General features: G+C 44.0%; 1 protein-coding gene across 1 annotated transcript in view; it reads right to left on the bottom strand.

Annotated features, from left to right (window-relative positions):
* The window catches only part of LOC136359822 (protein LYRIC-like), a 31,563-nt gene extending 17,946 nt beyond the window's left edge, over positions 1 to 13,617 (bottom strand). The window contains exons 1-4 of the mRNA XM_066316760.1: positions 13,518 to 13,617; positions 12,755 to 13,182; positions 2,255 to 2,314; positions 973 to 1,063 (exon numbers count right to left, since the gene is read on the bottom strand). Of these exons, the coding sequence (XP_066172857.1) occupies positions 973 to 1,063; positions 2,255 to 2,314; positions 12,755 to 13,182; positions 13,518 to 13,617 (679 nt within the window). The remainder of the gene's footprint in view (positions 1 to 972; positions 1,064 to 2,254; positions 2,315 to 12,754; positions 13,183 to 13,517) is intronic.
* Positions 13,618 to 17,899: the final 4,282 nt, after the last annotated feature.

Raw genomic sequence — 17,899 nt, 5'->3', positions numbered from 1 at the left:
GAAGTTAGAGATGAGGGGAGTGACACTATTGTTCAAAGCATCTGGAAGAGCACCCACAGCCCAGCCCAGCACTTTCTTCGAGGTGGAGGCCACAGCCCCAGGTTTATCTGCTGCCAGGCTGGCACAGACCCTGCACCAAAGGGAGGAGGAGGAAAGGTCTTGGGTAGCGGCACAGCGATGGCAGTGAGTATCCATCCTCTGCTGTGCAGACCAGCTCAGCTGTGGGGCCCCTTCACCCCAGGAAAGCCACATCTAAGGGACATCCATGTGAGGGACAGCAGAGGGGGTCCAGTCACAGACCCCTCCCAAAGGAGTCCCCAGACCCTGCACTAGAGCACTGCACGTGATGCAAGAGATCCGCAGTGTTGCAAGGGACAGTGTCAAACTTGCCCCCCTCAGGGGAGGCATATGGACATTCCCACCTGTCCAAATGTATACTAATCTATGGGAGTCTATATTTTTAGGCAGGGGACCCTCACTACCAAGTAGACCAGTCGGAGGGAGGCAACAAGGCGTCACTGGAACCATGGAGGGATGATATATTTCTAATCTTTGTCACTCTCCCTGTCCCCCCACACACCTCTTTCTCTGTTTTTCTTCCTTTCTTTTTTCCTTCTTTCTCATTGCCTCTTTTACCATTAATTAAATATATCGATTTTTTGATATCAACATCTAAGCTCATTTGGTTTGAACCATGTTTTTTGAGTATATTCAAATCTTTCAGAATTCGATCAGTTTTATTCACAGAGTGAGCTCTCTTCACTCCTCTGTAATTAAACCAGATCACAACAGCACCTGTCTATGTAGTTACATGTAGGAAGGAGCAGGTGATAGAAATAACCCTCAAACTGGCAGATTTCCCCACTAACACTAACTAGAATAGTAGACAAGTCCTCCCTTTTGACACATTTCATCCCATGTTATTATTTGGTAATATGCATTAGGTAACAGAAGAATCAGATCTTTTGTTACCTTCTTCCTCTTGCAGTTTGTCTTTTTCCACAGAAAGCAGATCTTTAGGCACTTCCTTGTCTGAGCATTGGGTTTTCCTCTTCTTCTTAGGCTACAGTATAGACGAGATAGAGAGCAGAAAGATAAGACAAGTATTTGTTATGTTTCATCCAGAAGAAAAAAAAAGTCAAGGCAGTAGTTGCAAAATGGAGACAATGCACAGTATTCAGAGAGAGTAGGAGGTTGCTGGAGTTTTTTATGTGTGTGCAAAAGTCTTCCTGAGCAGATGTTATTGCAGATTCCAAACCAATAAAAGCTATTGCTTTGGATATACAAATCTTAGCTTATCTGGTAGATTAGAAAGTTCACATTTTAATTCAGGTGTCTGCTATATAGTAAGATTTGCAGGCACTGTTCCTAAGTTCTTCTGAAAGAGGAAAGTCAGTCTAAAGTATTTACCTCCTTTAAAATCAGGAATTCTATAATCAAGACCCTTCCAATGCTTAACCAAAAATCCCAGCTCCTCCCCCCCTTCAAACCATGGAACAACCTATTTTTAATGAAGGTATCTGTAGTTCACACCCGTCTGAAAGGGCACAGGAGTAGCTGAGGCCATTTTCATACAGCTTGATGAAACAGTAACACTAACCTTAAACCATAATTTTGAATGTTCTAGATTAAACAGTGGTTCTTGACTTTTCCAAAGTGGGAAACCCTTGCCAGAAATATAGTTCCCTGCCCAGGCTTAGGGGCAGCTCCTCACTTACAGTCACAAAACCACAGAATGGTTTGGAAGGGACCTTAAAGATCATCCTGTTCCAACTCCCCTGCCATAGGCAGGGACACCTTCCACTGGACCAGGCTGCCTAAAACCCCATCCAGCCTGGCCTAAAACACTTTCAGGGATGGGACAGACACAGCTTCTCTGGGCAGCTTGGAACTTTCTGTAAAGATTTGGAAGCTTTCTAAAGCATTAACCTCTTCCTCCATACCAGCACAAGTTCTCAATACCAAGGTAAAACCCTTAAACAGACCCAAGGAAATGTCCTTGTCAGAGCTGGAATGGAAACACAGGAGATTCCAGCATCCACTTCTGGACTTGGATGATGAGACCATCCCCCTTGTGGTGGCAGTGACAAACACTATAGTGTGGCTGTGCCACAAAATTACATGGTCTTATATTCCTGCATCATCTCTTAAGTGCAGCAACCAAGGAAGAACAAACTACCTTAAAAAAAGGAACATTCTTAAAATAACTGTCTCTTGAAAGATAATACATAAACTCTAAAACTCTTGCTGGTACCTTGAGGAGCTTTTTCTCTCTGATGTTGACTGAAGTGATCAGATGGCCATTCACTGGAACCTAAGAGATGGACAATAAAAAAATGCATTATAGTACATATACATGCATGTGTGTGTATATGTAGATATATATAAAAATATATTATTACAATACCTTCCTATAATAAATATAATGTATGAAGGATACAGCTAAGTAATCCCCTGTACAAAGCTGGGCTAGAATTTGTGGCCTTGTTCCAACTGCAGTAATTTATTCCAAATTAATTAGTGTATGCTAAGCCTTTATGAATGTAAATCCAGAAACTCCATAAAGATTTATTCCAAAGCAGACATATTTGTGGTTTATCATAAGATTTGTCTAGGATCAAAGTTGTTTTTCAGATGGGGTAAGCCTGTCTGAAAAAACAGCATAGACATGAGAAGGCTTATTTTAATTCTTGTTTACTAGTTGGGGTGGACCTTATGTTCCCTCTCAAGTCTATCTGACCAACTAAAAGAATAGATTTAATACTACCTAGATCGAGTAAAATAAACAATAAATGTTTAAGGACTTTTCAAATTATAGTTTAATGTCTCAGGTGTCTCAGAATTCCCTGGCAATTGCCAGTCACCAGCTACAGGGATGGGAAAGTGTAAATCTGCAGCTGAGACCACAAGGGATGTGCCAGGAAGGGCCACTGCATGCTGTGCAGAGCCAGCAGCATCCAAGACAAGGCTAAAACTCCCTCCACATGTGCCTCTGTTTCCCCCTGACACACACAGCAGCTCCTTGCTGGATGTATGGCACCTCTCTGACTTATCCAGGTTGCTCTCCTTGTGCAGTGCAGCTGCTGTTCAGCACTGTCCAGGCTTCCTTCGGCCCATCAGACCTGTTGGGCTGCCACATCTCCCAGAAGGGAGCCTGACTCAGGCTGTCACCCTAATCCCTGATCCATCCTCCTCCTCCTCTGCCTGGGGCAGGGAGATTCCTGGCAGGTGAAGGCAGCCTCACCTGGAGCAAAACCCATCTGATCCCTGTGGAATTCAGGTGCCCAGTCCTCTTGGGGAAGGGAGGCCAGCTGATGTTTCCTCCTGCCTCCTCCCTCTCCTCACTCTCACAGATCACCACTGTCCCTGAGACACTGTGGCAGTGATTAGTTACCAGCAGATCAAATCCTTTGGGTGCCTGCCCATGCCTCTCCCCAGCAGACCCAATGGGGCTGCAGTCCTTCAGATTCTCAATGGTCATCTCTTTGATATTTTGGGGACTTTAGAGCTATTTTTCACAAGTCTCAGAAAGGTCTGAAGTGCATGACAGGCACCTGTATGCTGGTAAATGCTTTGTCCCTGGAGGTGTTTGCTTGGAATTCCAGACCAGTTACAAGCCCATGGTAGACATGGACCCAGCAGGAGTTCATCCCAAGTTCCACAATTATTAGGAGAGGAAGCCCCAAAATTGTGGACTTTGCACACAGACAATACTGATTCTGGGTCTTCCAGTAAAACACCACAGTAGCTGGAGGCAAAACCCTTGCCTGTTATATCAATAATTCCACCAGGTCCACATTTTAAGCTTAAGCCAAAATCTCCTCCGTCTCCCTCGGCTGTCAAATGCAAACAATATAATTGTTTATAATTATGTTATTCTGAACATTAGTAAAATAATTACTTCTCTGTTAAAACCCAGCAACATTTGTTAGTAGCTAGCAAGGCTGTCTTGTTCTTTCCCATGGGCACTCTCTTCTAAGACTCTCAGGGTTCATTTACTAGAGGCACTCCATAAAGCTTACCACAAAGCAAACCATTTTCCATCTCCTGCTCTGCTCAAGGGGAAAATCCCACTCTACTTGCAGCAGGGAGAGAAGCAGCCTCTCACATAAAATGTGGGATATAAAGTACAAAACCAGGAGCATTTTGGTGAAAATTTGAACCATATAGATATGGAAAATCTTGAGCTTATTCTTTCTTTCTCAATATATGTTTCTGTCTATTTAAATGTGTGAAAATACAGATAAATCTTGTCTCAGTGGACAGTGGATAGATTTTGTCTCAGTGGACAATAATTTCTATGCAATATAGAATCTTGGGGAGTGACTTTCCATTATCTGACAGCAAACTTCAGGAAAATTGAATTTTATCAGATTAATGCAAGAAGAGATGACTGCGGGAAGCCAAACAACATGTAAGTGGAATATTCCTTCCTGATGTCATCAAATTCTGGTGATTTCCCAGTTTTCATAATGAAATCTTCAGTGTTTTCTAAAGGCTTTACAAATGGACCTCCCAAGTGAAGGCACTTTGAGCAAGACTGCCACCATGGGCACAGAAACAGCAACATCAGCTTAGGAGGCAAAGAGGATGCTTTTTTGCCTTCTTTCAGACACACACAGATAGGAGGATAAGAGACATCCGACCTCCTGCTAGCCTCTCTTTATATCAAGATGCTCCTGCGAGCATGAAGGACTACAGGCAGAGACGAGGAAATATCAGGATTAAGGACATGAAACTGCCTTCCTCCCCCAGGATGGTGTAAGCCAGCACAGCCTGAGGCTGTACAGAGCCCTCACACAGGCAAGGAGAACTCCAGAAGGAAAATGCTGAGTGCAAAGGAGGATTAGGGAAGATGCAAACAATATTGGCTTTGACAGACTTGTCTCGGCTGGGGCAGGATCACATTCCTGGGCTTTCTCTCCATATAAATGACAGTAAGCAAGGAGCTGGAAAAATTGCAGCACTTTGTTTTAGTGCTTTGCCAACCTGACTGCAGCATGCTTTTACCAGACAAGCACAACATTTGCTACTTAAATGATATTCCACTAGCTAGACAAACATCCCCCTCTCTCTCCATCACTGACTAGGAGGTTAAATATATACTGTTGACAATCATTTACTATGTCCCAGGGGTCTTCATGATGACTGAGTGGCTATTCAGCCCTAAGTGCCCACCTGGGACTCCTGAACCTAGCTGCATCCTTCCTAATGAGCAGCTGAGTGCAAAAAAATACCAAACCTGGCCACTGACTGATGCTCAGCAAATGTCCCACCACTGTGGTGTTCTTCTTTCGAACCTGAAATACCTCGTTTCTCTGCCCTCCTTCAGTAATACCAGCAACTCCCTTCCTTTCATCACCAAGAATTTTTACTGAGTTCTACTTCCTTTCAGTGGAAATGTATTATGTTAGCCTGACCTTTTGTATTAAATCCTGCCCTTATCCAACCCTTTTTCAGGCAGTAAGCTGGCTGTGTGGCTGAGGAACCCCACCCTACCCTATTCTTCCCTTTTGAAGCCCTTAGGGTAGGGGATTAGTCATGCCTCTTTATCGTGCCATTTGGCCACTATGAAAAGGAAAAACGAATTTTCATTATTTTATTTCATTTAACCTAATGGAATCATTAAAGAGAAATTAATTTTGTCGGGGGAATTTTTTTCTTAATGAAAAATGTAGTTTTGTGCAGGGAAAACACATCTAAATCCACCACATTAAATGACTATATTAAGTCTTAAGTGCAGTTCCAAATACATCAAATATATGCAGAGAAACAGAATCGGGACTTTTAGTGGAATCAGACTTAGCATATTAATTTCTACTCACATTCTGGGAACAATAGAAAGATTATTTTTAGTTCATGGCCATTTGGTTCATGACCCAGTGGAACAGGATTTCCCCCCCACCCCCTGCCTTTTTTCCTTTTTTTTGTGTAACTTAAGGTGATATTTCTGATGATTGTTCTGAAACTAGCAAATTTTGATTCTCTTGAGCTAGTGTTTAATTTATTTTATGCCGTTAATGTAGTTCTACATAAAGTGACAAAGAAAGGAGGCAAAGTGATACATCTGCAAGTGCTAAAAAATACTGGGTTCAGTATATAAGCCTTGTAGTCAAAGCCATAAAGCTGTATGTCTAGACACTTACCTTTATGCATTTCAATAGTTTCATTAGACTAGTCATTTTTATAAAACCCAACACCTTTGTAAGTGTCTATCAGATCAGGGAGCCTGCTTTCACATCTCAGTGCCACCAACTGGTTAGAGGATTAATTAAAAATTATGTGAATATCAGCTTTAGGTTCACAAACTGCCCTTTGTCCCTCTGGAGGAAGGTGCTTAAAATTGCCTTCCTTGGGAAGGCATGGAAAGGTTTGCCCAGCAGAGGGATACTAGGACAAAATAAACTCAGCCTATGAAACCCAAAGGGAGCTATTATATGCTTCACACATTGGAAATCAGGGAATTCATTTAAGAACATGCACAAAGAGTCAGAAAATTGTTCTCAGCTACCACTTTCAGAAAACTCAAATTAAGTGTGTTGGACACTGGAAATGAAAGGAAGCAAAACTACCCCATTCTGGCAGGGGGTCTGTGAACACAAAACCATTTCCAGATTTAAGAAATACTTCAATTAAATTGTTTCTTAGTGCTCATTTCCAGTGGAAAAAAAAAAGGAGGGTTTTTTCATTTTATGTTACAACACAAGAAAAATATGGTGGATTTAGGCCAAAAGGCAATAATGGTATGACAAAAGTAACACCAATATGCACTAAATTAAAATAATAAGGGAAAGAGTGGGAGAAAAGAACAAAAAGAAAAGTACTTTCTAAGCAGGGCAATAAATAACCTCCCTTAAACATGCTCTGTTACAACTGAACAAGGTATGACTACACTTTTCAGCTTTCTCAGTAGATCTTTAAGAAGATGAAAAGTGAGCAGGAAGTCTTCATCCCTCTCAGCATCCTCTGGAAAATCCAGTCCTTGCTCCCTACACTCCGTGCTCTGAGTCAGATTATTTGCAGCACCACTTGCAGTTCAGTGCTGGCTCTCTGCAGGTGGGTTCTTGTCCCCTCTGCACAGAAGCTGGGCTGGGCCACAGGGTGAGCAAACCCAAGTGCTGCTGCTGCTGTGGCCAGACTCGCATTTCTCCATCCACAGACAGCGAGCAATCAGTGAGACAAACGTGTTGGGAAATAAAGCAGTGCTGGGTTTCATAATTCTGATTCAGAGTTTCATAAATGGAAGCAGACGTCCTGGCCAGTCTGGCTTTGCCACATGGTCTTGTCCTGATGATGGACTTTGCTCTGGGAGACCTATCCCCTAAACCAATGGGAACCAGGTGAATGGGAAAAGACAAGCCTGCATTTGTCAGAGGAGAAAGGATGGGGGTTTAGGCAGAGGCCATCAGAGACACAGGAAAGTACAACCTTCAAAGAAAATTACTCCTTCAGTTCTAACAGAGACAAAGGATAACAAAAGGGCAATTTCTGCTCAGGTGACAATGGAAAGACAAAACAATGTTGGGTTTGTAAGCAAAGGAAACTAAGTGGCTCTCCATGCATGGCAGAAGGACATAAAGGAACTTCTTTGGGACACGGCTGCTCACAACACTACAGAGACGTAGCTGCAAAGGAGAGGGAAAAGAAAGCAGAATCCTGGGTTTTGATCAATACTGTAAGTACTAATAATCTTACTGTTAATAGCTATTACTGATAAGTGGTAATGCAAAGTTTTCCCTGGCAAAATCACTTCAGACAAATGTGTTCCCAATAGGAAAGCAGACTCTGCTGGAAAGAAAAATTACATGGGAAACACATGCAATGAACAAACAGAATTATATGAGAACTACACACTAGAAATATGTGAACTCTCCCCTTTCCCTTAAGGCACCTAACAGAAAAGAAAAGAGCAGTTCTCCCATCAAATGGATGCTCCAAGACGCTTGTGGAAAAGGATCTGGGCCATCAGCACAGAAAATCCGTTCATGTGCACGTATTCCCAGGGATGAAGTTGCCCATAGGGACCCCTTGAGCATGAACACAGGTTGATGACAAGGTGTGGGAGCCAGGACTGCATATGCAGCCGTTCATATCCAACAGCAACTGCACGAGAAAATTTAGGGAAACATCTTTAAGATGATGCTGCCTGTATTACATGTCCTCCTGCTGGCCAGCCTTCTCTGGACACAGGAGAAGCCACACAGCAGCCATAAACACAAGGACCTGACAAGTGCCTGCCTCGGTTCAGCTGCTCTCATCATCAGGGAAAAAAGACATATCTGGGGAAAGAGTTTCTGCAGTGTGAGTAGATTAAAACTACTGTTATGAGGAGGGATGAAGAAATCAGTTTCCTGGGATCTTATATTCTGATTAATTAGAGCACCATCTCAACAAAGGATAAGGGCTCCATTTAAGGAGGCAATTACCAAACTCTACCATGTTCCCGGATACTTTAAAAATCAATTATCATCCAAGACAGCTGTATAAAAATAATTGTGCAACTGTGTTGCATTGGCATGAAAAATACTGTGTAACCTGGAAAGGTAAAAGAAAAAGTCTATTTGCAAAACTCTGGAGCTGAAGGGATGGATCTGTAGTTCTGGTACTGTTAAGCAATTCTGCAAGAAGCAAAAAATACCTCCAGTTTATAAAGACACTTCATAAAAACAGAAAGCATTCTTTTGGAATGTATCTGATAGCACATATTTTTAGAAGCTGCTTAAGGAAGATGATGTCACTGCATTTGTAAAAAATGCTCTTCTTTACAACGGACCAATTTGCAGAACAGCCAAAAAACTCTGAATAAACATAAACCCCCAACTCAACAGCTGTCCCATTCACATCAGCTGGCTTCCAACAAGTCTCATTAGCAATTTCCCAAAATTAAGAAAAAGGCAATTCTGAAAAAGACTAAACACTCTCAGCATAATTCCTAGAAGTTTTTTTTTTGTTGTTGTTGTTTTTTTTTTTTTGTTTTTTTTTTAATGTGTATGTGGCTGTGTGACAACAGCCAAAATGTAACTTGTTTTGTTCTATGCATAAGGAGATCACATTCAAAATGTGCTTGTATGATTGCGTGGAGGCCATGTATCCATTGGAGCAAAGTGGTGGGTGAGAGGCTGGAGATGACCAGCCATGTGCTCTCACAGCCCAGAAAGCCAAACTGTCCTGGGCTGCACCCAAAGCACCAGGTGAGGGGGATTCTTCCTCTCTGCTCTGCCCTGCCCTGGTGAGACCCCACCTGTGTGCTCCACCCAGCCCTGGGGTCCCAGCACATGGGACATGGACCTGTGGGAGCCCAGAGAAAGCCACCAAGTCAATCAGAGGGATGGAGCACCACTGCAATGAAGAAAGTCTGAGAGAATTGGGGTTGTTCAGCCTGCAAACGAGAAGACTTCAGGGTGACTGTCCTGGTTCTGGACAGGACAGGGTTAATTTTTTGCAGAAACTGTGAGGGGGCGTGGAGGACCTGGAGCTTATTCTGTCCCACCCTACAGACATTTCCAGGGGTGCCAGGGGAAGGGACTCTTTTGGGGAGAAGGGGGTTCCTTCCAGTCTGGTTATTGTCTATTCTAAAGGGGTTCCGGTGTGAATCATTTCTTATCTTGTACCCTCTGTCATGAGTATTAGTTCTGTTTCTGTTTGTTTTCTTATCTCATTGATGTTTCCAGTAAATTGATCTTTACCCTTTGTGCCTCCAAGTCTCAACTCCATCCCACTGCAGGTGGGAGGGGGAAAGCTGGGGAGCAGGAGGGAGGAACATGTGGTTTTGGAGAATCTTGGCGGGCCCCCTGAGTTCGGGACTACCATTCCTAAACCATGACAGTGATCCAGCTGAGGCCTTCCAGTACCTGAAGGGAACTTCAAGGAAAAATAGGGCAAAACTATTTACAAAAGCATATAGTAAGAGGACAATGGGGAATGAGTTCAAACCGAAAGAGAGGAGGTTTAGATTAGATGCTAGGAAGAAGTTCTTTACTATGAGGGTGGTGAGGCTCTGGAACAGGTTGCCCAGGGAAAGTGGTTGGTGCCCCATCCCTGGAGGTATTCAAGGACCCAGTAGATGGAGCTCTGAGCAACCTGGTCTAGTGGAAGGTGTCCCTGCCCACAGCAAGGGAGTTGGAATTGGATGATCTTCAAGGTCTCCTTCCAACTCAAACCATTCGGTGATTCTGTGGAAGTTTGTTCACCAGGCTTATCTCACATGGGCTGTTGAAGCCACTCAGTCTGGGTCTAACAGGGCACCGTGGCTCCTGGACAGTTTCTGGCTGCCTATTGCTATGAGGAGGAGGGACACACAAAGGGAAGAAAATCAGTGCTATATCTGCAGCCAAGTAAGAGCAGATTTCATGGGAAGGCAACCTGACAGCCCACCCATGAGGCAGCAACTGGGAATCACTGGTAAATATGCATTCCCAAACTGAAAAAATAATTAACCACCTAGGTTCTTTTAATTAAGATCTTGACTTATCCACCACTCCAGGATATGCAGATGTTTGGCTGCTAGAATGTATCAACACACCTGAGCACTGGAGGCAATTTGTGTCTTGGTTTTATACTACCTCAGCAGGCAGCAGAGGAGCTCCCATCTGTATCACATTGGCCATGTCTATGAATGTGACACTGTTATTAATGACACTTCTGCTGCTGCTTTGGTGGACATTTTCATATGCAAATTTCAGAATGACAAAGGTGTTTGGCTGCTCTCATATCCTAGCATCAGCTAAGTGCCAAAGCAGTGCAGCATCTTACATTTAAGTAAGGAGATAAAGATTTTGCCTTAAGGATATGATGTTCCAAAGGCAGAGAGAACCTGATGGGAAATGACATGGAGCAGTGGAGAAGGCAGGGTGGGGAAAAAAAGAAAAAGATACATATAGAGAAGGGAAAAGGCACAGGACTGTCATGGGAGGACAAGCCTTTGTTTTTCATTTCAGAATGGAAGATGTTTCCTCTGGGTTATCTATCTTTAGGATCTTTTATGCTATTTTTCTTGATCATTCTCTTCTCATCCTCCACTTCCTCAGGACCGTGTTTTCCATACTCTGCACAATAATCAGTGGATCTTATATAGAGGATGATGCTACTGTGTAAATGCAACTGCTAGAGCCCAACCCCTAAAGAGCAGGAATCACTCAGCACTGGAAAAGATGAGATTAATAGCAGAAACTGCACATGACTGTAAACAAATTTATCCCTTCGGTTTATCCCTCCTCATCTTTGGTTTCTGTTACTTAGGCCTGTGAGATGCAGCATCTCTGACTAGAAAGTATCTATTCAAATCAGTGCCTTCAGCTTGAACTAATAACCCTGTCACCATCACAGCACCTGGAATGCCTCTGACACATTTCTGTTCATGAAGAACAAAACAACTTATTTCATAGCACACATTAAAGAATTCCTGCAAATTCATCTTGTTTGTCTTTTTCAGAAATGAGACCTAGGAGATAATAGTAACAGATTAAACAATAAAGTGGGTGTCTCCTCTTTCTGTCCCATGCTGCCTCTGGTATTGGTGCTCTCGAAAATTTTCATTTGTTCTGCAGGTAACTCAAGTTATCTAATATTGATGATTATAAAGGTATAATAAAATTTTTACTAAAATTCCTCTTCACCCCTTGACCCCTTGGTAGCTCTGTTCAGATTGTTTTTGGATTTAATTGTTCTTTACTAATTCAGGGTTACTTGTGCTGCCAGGTCAAGATTCTGCTCTAACTGATGAAAGAAAAGATGCCCTAAAATGGAATAGTTTATTAAAAGATAACTATAATACAACTAAAAGCTAAAGCTTCCATGACAAAATAATAAACCCTTGAAAACTAGCGTTACAATAGAAAGCCTGACACATCTTTGTTCCTGAGTAACAAAATCACTTATTTTATAGCACAATTAAAGAAAAAAAACTCTGCTAATTAATTTTGTTTGTCTTGCTCAGAAATAAGACCTAGGAGACAATAGTAACAGATTAAAATGTTAAAAAAGTTCCATGTATTATTTTAAGTACATTCTTATGTTCAGTGAGGTATTCTGAGAGCTGTATTTTCCATACTGTAGTGCCTCACTGAAATAATTTTCTCAATTTACACTGAGACTTTCTGCTACAGACAGCTTACAGCGTGTCAAAGCAACAGAGTCATGACAACGTCATGTAGAAACTTCAACACTGTGCATCAAGTCAAACTCACAGCATATAATCAACAGGGTGGCCATGGTCAGGAGCTCACAGCCACGTATTAATACAATAACAACAGAGCTTTGATTTGGAGTAAATATACATGATTAGCACATTGCATTAACATCGCAGTAAGGATGCTATTCTTTTATATTCCTTCTTAATATGATGGACATTAACCGGAGTTTTCTTAATTCCATGCGAAGAGGATCAATCTCATACGGAGTTATGCTGTCAGACAAAACGGCGGATGAAAGGGCAGCGCCAGCACCCCCCCCGCCAGGTGCTCGGGCAACCTGAACCTGCTGCCTTGCACCGTCATCTTGACGGACCCCAGGGCTCAGCGGGGAATGCTGAGCCCCCTCACCCCTAAATCACACCGAGAGGTTCGGGACGTCTGTGGGCGGGACGGGATGAGACGGGATGAGACTGGGTGAGATGGGATGGCAGCAGCCCGGTGGGGCCGGACGCAGGGGGTGCAGGGCTGTTCTCTGCCCTGAAAAGGTGCCGGCGAGGAAAGAAGGAAGGATGCTCGTCCCGTCCGGGGGAGCGGGCCAGGAGCGACCCCCCCACTAACCTTACCTGCGCCGTGCGCCTTTGTTCCTCCGGCTGCCGCGCCGGCAGCGCCCCGGCCGCCCGGCCGCCGGCCCCCGCGGGGCCATCCTCATCCTCCTCCTCCTCCTCATCTTCCTCCTCTTCCTCCTGCGCCTCCCCGGCGGCGCGGCGGCGGGGGGCTCCCGGGACGGCCCCTCGTTCCCGCAGCCCCCGCAGGACGAGCAGCGCGGCCGCGGCGGCCGCCAGCACCAGCGCCGGCCAGAGCAGCGCCAGCAGCCGGCCCGGCAGCTCCCCCGCGCCCAGCGCCATCCGCGCCGCCGGCCCCAGCATGGCCGCGCCGGCCCCGGCGGGGATGCTCCGCTCCCAAAGTTGGTGCCGGAGCCGCGCCCGCCGCCGCCGCCCCGAGCGGCACCAGTGCGGCTGCGGAGCGGGCGGGGGACCGGCCGGGGCGGGGGCTGCGGGGGGGCCCGGGGGGCGCGGACACGTCGGTGCTTACGGGAGCCTCGTGGCGAAGGGCGGGTGCGCCTGCGGGGGGCGGGAGTGGGACCCCGGGCGCGGCCGATGGCTGGTGCGCGGGGAGGAAGGGGTTAATGCACGGAGTGGGTCTTCCCCATGAGAAGGATGAGAGTGGTACGCGATGAAAGGCGAAGGCGATGCGATTCGAAGTGGCGAAGCTGCGTTGGTTTGCCCGCAGATGTCTGGCCGAGGGTTGGGGTATGCAGGGATGCTCACAAGTGATCCTTTTCTGCGAAATTCCCCAGTCTAGACGGAACAGTCTGTAGGGATGTACTTCTGTTGTCAGGCAGCGCTACAAACATGTCGTTATCGAGCACCATCGCTGTGATGATGACAAGCGCTGCCATGTAACGCAGCGCGAGATGCGCTCTCATCTCGGGCTGATCCTCGGAAAAACAGCATTTTACCGCCGCCAGCAGAACGGAGCAGAGCGCCTCGAACCACAGATCTCTTTGCCGTGCAGGATGGAAAATTTCTCCAGCCACCTGATGAATAAGTGCAGATGATGCTCTCAGAAAGTCTTTTTTCAAAGTGACCGAGTTTCTTTTAAAGTGGAAAGCTGAGTTTTGCCTCGGTCAGTCTAGGAGGACAATCTGAGCAATAAATAAATGTTGAATAGCAGTGAAGGGAGGGAGTGAGCTGCTCATTCTCTCATCATGGCTGTGTCTTCCACCTGGCACAAACGCAGTGGGACTTACCAAGGGCCACAACTACGAAAAAATAAAGTAAATAAAGCTTCTTTAACTAAAACAGCATAAAAAGTCATGTTTGTTGTAAAGCCAGCACAGAGAAAAGGCTGGTAAGGGAATGATTTTTATCTGGCATGGCTTTATTTCCCACCAGCGGGCACTGCTCTCTCTTGAGTGTGGATGCAAGTTCTGGAGCTCAAACACAAACCCACTGAAAAGATGGCAATGGGGAAGGCTCATTATCCATTCTTCCACTGCACTACCAACTCTTCAGGGAGGAAAGATTTATTATTCCCATGTCCTAGGCCTAATTACAATTAATCCTAAACAAGTCTGGGTTATGAAAGCACAATAAGGTGTTTATAGCACTCTAGAAATGTTCAGACAAAATACAGGAGAACTGTGGATAAAATGATGTCCTGAATGGACTTATGGGGGAGAAGAAGGTTTTGGGAGGGAGGGAGAGAGAAATGCTTAATACATAGCAGAGAGCTGTGGTGGTATGGAGGTGCTTCAAATACTTTTGTTGGGAAGATTCTGCTTAAACCTAGATCACACAAGTTATCATTTTCTGTCTGTATCTCATATTGCCTATCTTCTAAAATTCATCAGTGAATAATCTTGTGGTCTAAAACCTCAGGAATTTGATTGTTTCTGTTCCCAGGCCTGATATTGATGTCTTGTGAGAATATGTCTATCTTGCACCCATCTGGAGCCCTAAGCTGATAACTGAGTAATCATGTGCAAATGTCAGGGACCAGGGGACTTCCTCCATAGCTAAAAATGACAGTTATGTGGGTAGTTTAGATACTTGTCTTTTTTTTTTTTTTTTTTTCTTATCTTGGTTTTTTATTTTTTACCCTTCTTTATTTCTTTGTTTGTAAAATGAAGATACATCTCTTCAGATCCAAGCTGTTAAAATGCATACGGTCTATACCTCAGCTCATGCATAAATTCACTACTTTCAGCTCATCTAAATGAGTTTGTTTTTCTTTTCCTGGAGAAACATAAGCTGAAAGACATTTCAGGAGTCAGCATTGCTTAATTGAGTATGAGATTACTGCTTTGCACCATTCCTTTCTATTTCTTTTTCCTTCAATAGAGGCAATTACTGTGGCTGGCCTCTAATGGCATTTATTTAAAAAGATAAGCATCATCATACTAGACCTTTTTTTTCTAGTATTATTACGGGCTCATTTGGCAGCATATCTCTTACACTATTGCTCTATGAAAATAGCACAAATTATTATCATGTCATGTAATATGGAACGACTGAAATTTTATTGCAAATGTGAGGAGGTATTTTTCCATTTATGTGTCACATGAGCTAATTACAGATGTCAGGTGGGGAGTTGTTCTCCCTTCATACCTGGACAGAAAGTCCAATTATTAGGAGCTGGAACCACCTATCTGTTGTAGATCAAAATGTAGTGGATTTTCACTGACAAAATAGTGGAGACCTGATGGGTTCTGATGGGTTCTAATGCCTGATGAGTTCTGGTCAAACCTGTCTGCTTCTGTGCTGAGTTTGTCATTTAGGGTGCTGAAATTATGAAGGTAGGCTTTGAGAAGTTTTTTGGAGAAAAATCCAGTCTTACTATTGTTTAAATTAAGAATGCTATTTGATTTTGACAAAATCATATGTCAACTAAAATTTAAAAAAAAAAAAAAAAAAGGCAAAAATCTTGGTTTGGGCACTTTTCTTGGTGAAAGCAAAGCAGAGTTTTCTAGCTGAAATTAAAGCATTATTTTCATTTCCATTTTCTATATTGAATCATTTAAGATAAAATTTTCTAAAAATGGAAGGAATGAAAATATTGTTCTCATAAAATTTTACAGAAATTATAAGGTTCTGACCTGATGTATTAACAGTAGACTTAAGGATTCTCCCACAAAAGCCAAGAGAAATGCCCTACCCTGACACTGCTCCTGTGTAATCAACAGCAACAGACATGATAGAAAAATTAGTGATTTCGAACAAATCAGAGATATAGAGAGGAAGTTTTAAACTGCCCCATCAAAACCATCTTTTGAGGTCCCATCAAAATCACATTTTGAGGAGCAGTGAGGAAATCTCTTTAACTCTCTCTCACTCCGTTAACCTTAAGGGGTTCAGAAAGCTTCAGCTGAAAGAAAGCAGGCGAGTTTTGTTTCTAAGCAGCTGCTCAGAAATCCCTGAGTAAGGGCAGAGACTGAGCTGTGCCTTCCCTTGGAGAAGCCATTGGTGCTGAGCAGGTTGTTCAGAACAGACCTTTCTTGTAGGATCACAAGGCTTCCTTTCCCCTCTCCGAGCCTCAGGGGTTTGGGGTAACTGGATGGGAAACGCTGGGGGTTTGCACCCGTTTAAGTGACATGGAGCAGTCTCTGTGTTTCTGAGCCCACAGCTGGGAAAGGTTTTGGGGGAGCACTGTGCAGACGAGGGCAGGAGGATGTTTGGACGTGGCTGAGATCAAAGCACAGGTCTCTGTTTCAGGCATTTGTGGGTAATGAAACACTGAGTGAGGATGTGTCCCCCAGCCAGGCTCCTGCTGCAGGGGCCTGCTGTGGGCTGGGACCCTGCTGCTCTGCTGTAATGAAGCTCATTTACAGGCTGAGATGGTCTCAGCTTTATTTACAGGCTTGAGCAGGACATTTGCACCAAGTCCTGAGGTTCATCTGCTGGTGTGCAGGATGTGTATTCATCACATATTTGTGCAATTTGCAAACTTCTCCCATTTTTCCTCCTGTCTGAAGCCCTGATGCCGCAGTGGCTTTCTACGGAAATGCCTGAAGCTGATGAAGTCCTGAGCTCGCTTAGGCTGTGGATGAGGAAACTGAGGAAGGTGGAAGCTGCACGCCTGGCAGCAGCGTGACAATAACCAGTAATGAGAGAGGAGTGCTCCATCTGTTCAGACTATTCAGCTCCTTTGCACAGCTGCCCACATGGCCAGGTATTGGCCATTAAATAAGATGATTAATTCCTTGACAAGTTGGTATCTGGCCTAGCAGTCCTGCATTTCCTTTTGGCATCTGTGGCTGCTTTGAGGAATGCAGCTTTATAGAATTTTACTAATTATCTAATAGCTTTTCAATCTCTTGTTTCAGTACAGGGAACTGCTGTTAATTAATTGCAGATCTTCGGCATACCATTCTTAACTGATTCCCCTAGTAAATATGTTTAACACTTGCCTTGGTTTCCTGTACATGATTCATTCAGTTGGTAAGTGATCCATCTTTGTTTGCTGTCAAAGTCTTTGAGTTAGAAGAAGACTTTAATCATGTTACTTGGCTTTCCTGAATAGAGGGGAGAAATGGAGTCAAAAAAGCACGCAATGGTAACACACTCAAAGAAAGACCATGGCCTGGGTCCCTTTCACCAATAAAAAGTTGTGTAAGCTTCAATTTCCCTTTCATTTTCATAAAGAACATACTGGAAACATCTATTCAGCCAAAGACATGAAACTAAAACAAAGAAACAAAAAACATCTTGAAAGGAGAAAAGAAGGCACTTTCCCAGCTTATGCATTAATTAAGACCAGTCAAAGAAAACGGCTTCAAAGGAAGGAGGAAGCCAGTGGTAAGCACGGCTGCAACTGCTTTTAATGGGCTATAGCAACGACATGCATGGCAGGCAGAGCCATAGCAGGCATCAATGCAGCAGTGGCAGTTCAAAGGCGACAGAGAAAAAGTTGGAGGCAGAACTGAAGTTGCTGAATAGTAAAATTGTTTCACTAGCAGATTTGTCAGCTCGCTGTGGGACAAAGGAACTTGTTTAGCAGAACACGATCATCTTGAGAACCGTAAACACTGCTGGTTTAAAGATAAAATCAAAGGTCTTGAGAGCAAAGCAGAAGTAGACATAAAAGGATGCATAACTGGCTGTCCTGGAGGTGAAGAGGTTTGCATCTCTGTCAACCAATTCAGAGAGAAGCTGTTAAGTGCCCCAAGTCACTCGCACCCTTGGCACCCACACTTCCCCTGGGTGGAA

Source organism: Sylvia atricapilla, chromosome 3 (assembly GCF_009819655.1).
Source record: "Sylvia atricapilla isolate bSylAtr1 chromosome 3, bSylAtr1.pri, whole genome shotgun sequence".
NCBI lineage: Eukaryota > Metazoa > Chordata > Aves > Passeriformes > Sylviidae > Sylvia > Sylvia atricapilla.
The sequence above is the reverse complement of the archived record's forward strand: the minus strand, read 5'-3'. Positions and strand labels throughout refer to the sequence as shown.